This window comes from Falco naumanni, chromosome 1, assembly GCF_017639655.2.
Source record: "Falco naumanni isolate bFalNau1 chromosome 1, bFalNau1.pat, whole genome shotgun sequence".
In the NCBI taxonomy this organism is placed as follows: domain Eukaryota; kingdom Metazoa; phylum Chordata; class Aves; order Falconiformes; family Falconidae; genus Falco; species Falco naumanni.
Window position 1 is genome coordinate 23,888,388 of NC_054054.1, and position 8,243 is coordinate 23,896,630.

General features: G+C 45.3%; 1 protein-coding gene across 1 annotated transcript; it reads right to left on the bottom strand.

Annotated features, from left to right (window-relative positions):
- Positions 1-3,032: 3,032 nt before the first annotated feature.
- Positions 3,033-8,243, bottom strand: CCNG2 (cyclin G2). The gene is made up of 8 exons (XM_040585841.1): positions 7,978-8,243; positions 7,656-7,794; positions 6,554-6,691; positions 5,307-5,557; positions 5,057-5,135; positions 4,879-4,977; positions 3,768-3,973; positions 3,033-3,254 (listed from the first exon to the last, which is right to left on the bottom strand). The coding sequence occupies exons 1-8, from the start codon at positions 8,226-8,228 to the stop codon at positions 3,122-3,124; spliced, it is 1,296 nt and encodes a 431-aa protein (XP_040441775.1). The 5' UTR covers positions 8,229-8,243; the 3' UTR covers positions 3,033-3,121.

Genomic DNA, 8,243 nt, shown 5'->3' on the forward strand with positions numbered 1-8,243 from the left:
AGCTTACGGTCGTATGCACCAGTTATTAGACAGAAGGGAATTTTGTACAGAACTCTTTGGAAGATCAACTGTCCATCCCTCATCTGTTGTATGCAGGATACGAGAAGCCTTGTAACCTGTTCCTGTTGTTTAAAAAAAGTCACTATAGAGGCCACCAAGGAAAAAATTATTATTACTACACTCAGAGGATTATTTTATCAGTAGCAGTGGCCCTATCCTTCCCACACGCGCTCCCTGCCAGTGAGTGACAGCACCCTATTCATTCCCAGCCCCAGCCCACACACACTGCCCCAACACTGGAACATCCAAGGCAGGTTTTCCTTTTGCAGCAGCTGGAGCTGGGAGACAGGCTGGCCTGGCAGAGGCAGCACCTTTGCGCTTTCTCTCACTTTCATCTCTTGCACAAGGACAAAGACGCAAGATCTGTACCAAGCTACAAGGGTCTACCATGATGCTCACAGCCACCTCAGCAGGTAGCCGAGTGCAGGTCCTGGCTCCCTCGGGCTGGGAACATCTTTCCAGCAAGAACCATTTACAGCCCCTTATTCCTTAATTTTTGCATCAAAGGCACCATTTGGAAATACTCTGGCAAGATAGGCAGGATAAGACAAAAAGGAAATGAGCTCAAGTTTGCCTTTGATGAGCTATTGTAGGATTTCGGATTCCCAAGATACAGACACATCCTGAGACCAGGTTGCGCTCAGAGGACCGGCAACAGCAGCAACCACAAATCCAGCAAACCCCAGCATGTTTGCCTGTAATAACTCCCAATTTAACCAGCAGCAGGAGCTCCCACTTGCCAGATGTGCACATATACCATCCGCAACACTCCTCCCAGCAGCACAGGGCACAGCTGCAGCTGGGTGGTAAAAGCAGGGGACACCCCACAGCAGCTTCTACAACTGCCAGGAGCAAAGCTGTGAAGTGATGCACATCCACGAACAAACCATCCGGAAGTCTCTCCTTTTTCTTTGCAAACCGCTTACCAGAACTTCTGGGAACCTGGAACACAGACCATAAAAGCAATACGGGGGGGGAAAGCACCAGCCAAAAGCTTCAAGTGACCAACCGTAACTCACACCAGCAGTTAACAAATACAGCACTTTGTTTATTTTTGTTCTCAACTGAAACAAGACTCAGTAGGTTTGTTACCTGCAACCAAAGTACCCCATTTCAGAAGTCAGCTTCCAGGCGCAGAGACTTGCAGTAAGAACTCTTCAGATGTACAGTGTATCTACAGAGTACACAATAAATTACTATCTACATGCAACATACCTACAAAAAGTTACATACAATGTAAAAAAATACAGTACTTTCTGCTCATTTTAAATTTTTTTTCTGTACATTTTTTAATTTACATTTTTATATACATTTTTGTAAACTTTTTGTATTTTTATAAAACTGAAATCACACAACAGTCATGAGCTTATGGCACCACTCTTACCATTCTAAAACAACGCTTGCACCTACAAAACACCTTTTAGCTTGTTTGCTCCTTCATTTCTACTTTGGCACCAACACACTTCAAAACCATTATTCTGAGCTAATTAGTCCACTTGCTACCTAGCCATGTCCTCAATATGGAGAAACACAATCATACTTCAATTTGTGCTTCAATGAAAAAGTTCAGAAAAAAACCATTACGTTAACTACTTCATCACATTTACCTGATATTACTGCATAATATCAACTTTTCCTGCACTAACTGCTTTACATAAGCATGCAAACAAGTCTGATTATGACTCAATAACATGAATATACTGAAAAACAACTACAAGGATTAAATATTAAAAGGAATGTAGACTTATCAAGATTTACCATGTTAAGTCTAAGCTACTAGTATGGATTGGCAAGTTAACAGTTAAGATTTTAAAACACACTGAAGCATACAATGTGAACTTCAGTGTAAAAATCATCTGTATTAAAGAAAATAGAAAATTACTCCCAGCCACACACTTTACACTGTCCTTTAGTGAAAGCTAGTATTGACTAGAAACCTCCTTCTTGCCACACATACTCCTGTTGTGAAATAGGGATCCCTGAAGTTTATAAAAACCAAGCTTTTAAAAAAAATATCTGCTTGGAGTACACAACTCAAGATCCTGCTGAAAAGGAGCACAGCATGTAAAGTGTTAAAGCAGTTTCAGTATTTGGCCCATATGACAGTAAATCGCTCCAGCCTAGTACTACGTACACTTATTCCACAGAACCTACTCAGCCAATTCGATCTAATCCCAAAATACTTGAGTAGAGGTGCCCTCAAGAGGACTCTAGTTCAACCTCCTGCTCAAAGCAGGATAAACACTGAAACGAAACCAAGCTTGGCATTTTGACATGTTGAATCCCGAGAACCTCCTTGGACAGAGACTGCACAGCCCCTCTCGGCCCACTCCCGTGCTTGACTTTTCCCATGGAGTGAACTTACATTAACCGAGAACTTGGCATACCTATTTAATCAAAGCCTCTTGCTTTTGCTCCATGCTTCTCAGCCAAGACCCCAAAATCTCCCCTCCCCAGCAACCCCCTTTGATACCAAAAGGCTGCTGTTCAATCCCATTTCTGTGCCCCACCCCCACCAAAAGACCATTTTGCCAGGCTGAGTGAACTCGTTTTGCTTCGTCCTGTGCCCCAAAGTGCTTCGCTACCTTGGCGGCTTCCTGTTGGACTCTAGTCCGTCAACATCCTGAGCCCAGAGCTGGACACTGTTCCAAATGAGCATGAATGCCAAGTAGAGAGAGGAAAAAATCCTTCTTGCCTCAATCCATTGGCTATGCTCCCATTAACACAGCCCAGCACGCTGTCAGCCTTCCCTGCTGCCAGGGCACACTGCTCAGGTGTTCAGCTGCTCGGCACTTTGGACCACCAGGTACAGGGCTACATTTATACTTGCTGACAACACAACTATGCACAAACTTTTTTTGCTAAACTAGGGACCTGAACAGGGTTTTTCCTTCTTCCTTAAATTTACAACAACAAAAAAAACCAAGGCAGGCATACAAAGCACTGATACACCACAGCAACTCTTGACTTAATACAGTTTACGGGTAACCACCTCATTTATTATTGCCAAAAGACTCTATGGTGCAATCAAATCTCATCCTCATACAATCAAGACTCAATGCTAAGAACGACAGCTAAGAGTTTGCCACTTTGTCTTAGGTTTGAGTTCAAAGAAGAAGGTGCCTTCCAGATCACTCGGAGGAGAACTGCTAAGGCTTTCTTCTCCGCTGCTCATATCTTCACAGGAGTCTTCACTAGAAAGAACAGCAGGAAAGGTAATTTACACAAAGCACAAGCCCTTGAAAGTGCCAAAGTACTCAATCCTGTGTTTTCTTGCACCCTTTTCTGTTCCTAGTATAACATCCCAGCTCTAAACCCTTCTCAACACTAAGGCTTAAATCCTAACAAGGTACAATTTCCTTTCTTCTAATTCCGCAATTCTCTGACCAACCAAAAAGCCAGTGTTCCAAGATAGCAAATATAAATTACTTCAGAAAACTTAAAGGATTTGTAAGCCTCCCTGCCTTAAAAAAAAAAAAAAGGAATGCCTCCTCCCACCCTGCAAAGCAATTTTTTGAGCACCACAATGACAGTTACCAATTTTTTCCTTCTATTTAAGACTTATTTTAAGTCCATCAGTACTTTCAAATCTAGAATTTTTTCCTCCAACTAGTAGTGAATAAGCCTAGTTATACAAAGTTGCCATTAACATATACAGAAAATGAGAACTCCCAACAAATTAACCACCTGTTCTAAGTTTTACCAACCTCTCACTTTCATTGAAGCATCCACACTCTGGTATCGTTGGCAACTCAGGAACACTGTAGTAACTGTTTTGGAGATTCTGGGCTGTACGTCTCGAAACAATCCAGACTAGCTTTTTATGATCAGGCTTGCAACATTCAGGAGAAGAATAATCTGCTAGGCATTTTGAGACCAGTTCCCTCCAGTAAAGTAAGTCACTATCACTTATCTGAAAAGCAAGAAAGAACTTATTTAGTCTATGACAGACAGGCTCTGAAGATAACCCCTCCCTCCATTTTACCTTCTCAGAAAAGACTTAGGAGAAAGTGAATCATAACTGTGATCCCTTTATCAGAGTCGAGCTGTTTTTGAACCTGAACTCCTATACACCTCCTAGAAACGCCCACACTGAAGTCTGAATTGACAGTTTACCTGTTAGTTGCTGTTAACACTTTCATCATCACTTCCAAAGGAAAAATGAAACCAAGATTACTCCATTTTAAAATGGAGTTCTCATACCTTAAGGAACTACTTCCAGCCCTCAAGAAACTGGGTTAGTTCAGTTTGACTGGAAAAATGGAAAGCTTGTTCTAGACCATCAACTGATAGAGCATGCAGCTAGAAGCTGTAAATCCTGTATGCTAGTTATTCAGGCAAAAAGAATATCCAGCCCAGCAGTCAACTGCAGTCCTACGGACCAATCGCAAGGTTGTCTAGAACATACAGCTAGAACTGTGCAAGTTAAATCAGCTGCTTGTTAAAGCATGTATTGTGCAGACATCAGGTCAGCATTTCTTCTGATTTTAAACATTTAAGCTGGTTTTTAAAGCCACAATCCTTTTGCTGCTTGCCAGGCAGCTGCCAAGATGTGCCAGTGCAAAATGACTACCTGAGATCATTCTCTAAGCAGCAGGGCTTTTTTTTTTTGCTTGGCATTCTACCAATGACTGCATGTTAGTTACAAGAGTTGCAGACAGATGCTTCAAGACCCATTTCCTTGCTTATTTCAGCTGATGCCAAACAGTACTTTTAAAAATTGTACACTGACAGCAGGGGTCCCTGAAATGTTACACTGGACATCACTAACCCCACCGGTCCCAAAAATTGCAAAAACAACCCACAGAAAACACTTACCTTAGAATGCTTTTGAACACGCAGAAGGATCTCAAACAGCTCAACAGATTTCAAAGTCTGAACCTCTAGAGTGAGAAGGCACAAGGCCAAGACAGATGGCTAGAAGGACAAAAAACACTGCTCAACATAACACGAATCAAAACCTGCTCTGAAGTCAGAGGAAGCCACTTGTACTTACTTTTGCTTTAGAAAAAACTAGACGACAGTTGCAAGCTTTCAGTTGTGCTTCCAATTTGTCGAGATTCAAGACTTCTTTCCTGTAAGACACCCAAGAGAAGAAGCACATGCATCAACAAGCATTCACTTAGGAAGGAAAAACTAAGGAGCTGCCTCCTCTACAGCCAATACCATCACCATTTAAGAGGCAATTAAAGAGAAAAAGGGCTTTGAAAACATACAGATGACAACCAACATGCAACTCAACCCACCTTTCTGAGGTATGACAGAGTACAATAGTATGGTACAAGTGCAAGAAGGTTAAGGCAGTAGTAGCTTTAAATTCAAAGTGCAACTTTTCAGAAATTATCTTTTCCATCCGTTTCAGGTCGGACACAGTGCATTTACATTGGCTGATCCGGATGATCTCATGAGCAGATGGAATATTGCATTCTTCTTCCACTACTCGGGCAGCCAGTTGGAAACAACAAACTCCAATGCAAGATAAATGCTTCGGTTTCACCTAAAAATAAAGAAGAAACATAATGAATACTTTCCCCTGCCCTGTAACACCATGTTTATCAAACAGCAACATCAACAGCTCACACCCAGCCTAGGTGAGCCGTTTTGAATATTCACAGTTCAACAGAAAGGGATTTTCTCATCACAACTAGACCCGATGTCCGTCAACTCACACACCTCACCTAGTCTTAACTAGTTTCATCACTCAAGTTGCAGCAAAACACAGCGGGCAGAGCCAATAAAGCAGTATCAGCCATGGCTAAGTCAGAGGAAGTGAAGTTCAGCAGCTGAGCACCCTCTATTGAAACTGTTCCACATTGCTACACTACAAATAATTTGCAGTGAGAACTGTAATACCCTGCTTCTCCAAGCAGCAACGCTCGCTTACACTCATTTAAAGCCTATACAAATCCTGCCTGAGCCTGTTCTAGGCAGTCCTATCCCTCCACAACTTGTTCCTACCTCTGCTATTCTCTCCCATGTACCAGCATAACATTTCCTGCAACCTCAAGGACGGTCAAACCAGAGAACTGATACAAATTCAGTTTTCCTGCCAACTTAATAATGGGGAACCAGTTTAGGTTCAATCCGTCCGCCATAAAGCAGCAGAAACACGGAAAGAAAAACAACCAGGAAATGACCATTTGGTATTAGTTCCAGTGCTAAGCTAAGCTTTAACACAGGACCTACAAATAGTGTGTAACAAAACAAGTTGTTTTATTCCTTAATTCCTCCTTTCTTAATCTACATCTATCTGGTGAAGGCTACGGGCTTAGAGGAAACAAACGATGCTGCCACACCCCTTTAGAGGTAAAAAGAAATACTCAACTTCACATTTACAAAGGAGCACTTCAGAAACATTGCTAGTGCAGAATGAGTGAACAGCCACCGTTACATCCCAGATCACAACCTTCCCTTATTTGTCAGGCAAGAAAGTTCACAGGAAACTCATGTATTCCCAGCTGACACTACAGCATGTCCTCTCCCCCCAAAATACCTTCATAAGAGCCAAGAATCTGTCCAGAATGTTAACAGCCAAAACAAACGTTTCAGTTGCAAAACCGAAAAAGTTGGTCAGACTCCACAGATCTTCCACCTTGGCATTCCTTTGTCTCGGAGACAGAGTATTTTCATTCTATGGCAAGAGAAGCAAAGTCAGAATTATTCTGTGGCAGCAGCAATGACTGTGCCCACTCACTCCCTAAGTCATCTTTTACCTAGGTCACAGGGAAGCAATTCCTTTTTTCCTTAAATACTTGGTTTCTCATAACTTCAAAATAATTTTAGGTACTCGAGACCCAAAGCACACCCCAGGCACACGGATTACAGCCAGGTCCTGGGCCTCACTGGCGCGATACCCAGCACAGCCACATTCGAGTCTGCACTTGTTATTTTAAGACAATAGTCACCAAGTACATCATACCCAGTGACTGGTGACCTTACGGAACAGACATGGCCAGACTTGGCTTATTCTTCCCTTCGCCTGTACTTCAACATTTAAGCGACAAAGTTCTTCTTTCAAAACAAGCAAGGAGCCCGATCCCAGGGACTTGTTTTGTTAAACATTAAGGCTCCCTCCAGAAAAGCTCACACCCATCCCAAGGAACGTAAGCCCGTCATAAACTCTGCAAGGAACTCTGCTCCTCACCGTGGAAGTGTTTATGCTTCGGTCTATTTTTTGCTCTTAAGCACCGTGTTGCTGGTTTCATTTCCCTAGACCTTGCTGAAGAAAAGCCGGTCATTTCCCCGTTAATTGCCGGCTTGACACCCCAGCTTTCCTGCAGCGGTTCAGAGCCCCCGAAATGAAAATAATAAACCTCTCTCGGGTTTGCGTTCCCTCGAAGTTTAAGCAATCGATATTAAACACCCGGGTATTTTACTCGCCCTGTAGGTCGGAGTTCTTTGATCACGTAGTGCACGTTAATGAACACAGATTAAGACAAAACAAAAGGCAAGCGTCGTTTACAGAGCAAAGAATTACTCTTGTCAACTTCAGGCACGTCTCTCAGCTCGGAGTTACTTCACACAACTGACATCCCCTGCCCCGAGGAGGTTGCCCCCCCCCCCAGCTCCCCCACCCCCCGGCCCAGCCCCCTCACCTCGGCGGCGGCCTCGATGAGGCTGAGCCCCTTCTCGCGGGGCTGGAACCGCCCCTCCTGCTCCAGGTGCACATTCAGCTGCTTGAAAAGCCACAGCACCTCGCTGCTCATCTTCTCCCCCCGCCTCCGGATCCCTTCCCTTCGCGGCAGAAAAACCCGGTCAGCAACTGGCACCCCCCCCCGCCTCCGCCCCCACCGGCCGGACAAAGGGAGCCTGGCCCCCCGGCCCCTCAGCCGCCCGCCCCCTCGGGGGAACCCCAAGGCTGTGGGGAGGCGAACAAAGGGGCCTGAGGGGCCGCCCCGGCCCTGCCAGCACACTCACCCGGGGCGGTGGTGAGGGGGCACCGGGCCCCCCCCCGCGGCCCTCACCGCTCGGCTCCCCCGCGGCGGGGAGGGGGAGGCGAGCCCGGCTCCCGTCACCGCACGGACGCGGGTCGGCTCCGCCGCTGGCTCCGCATCCAGGCAGGGCCGCCTGCGCCCCCGCCCGCGGCGGGCCCCGCTCGCCTCCCCCAGCGAGTCACGGCGCTGCCCGAGGCAGCGGCACCATCCCCAGCCGCCGCCCCAGCCCCGCATCAAAATGGAGCCACC

Excerpts from the sequence above, each read along its gene's own strand:
- CCNG2 (XM_040585841.1), bottom strand. The coding sequence starts at position 8,228 with ATGCGGGGCTGGGGCGGCGGCTGGGGATGGTGCCGCTGCCTCGGGCAG. Across the intron at positions 6,692-7,655 it reads TCATCGAGGCCGCCGCCGAG|AATGAAAATACTCTGTCTCC; the intron begins GTGAGGGGGCTG and ends CTCTTGCCATAG. Across the intron at positions 3,974-4,878 it reads GTGTTCAAAAGCATTCTAAG|ATAAGTGATAGTGACTTACT; the intron begins GTAAGTGTTTTC and ends CTTGCTTTTCAG.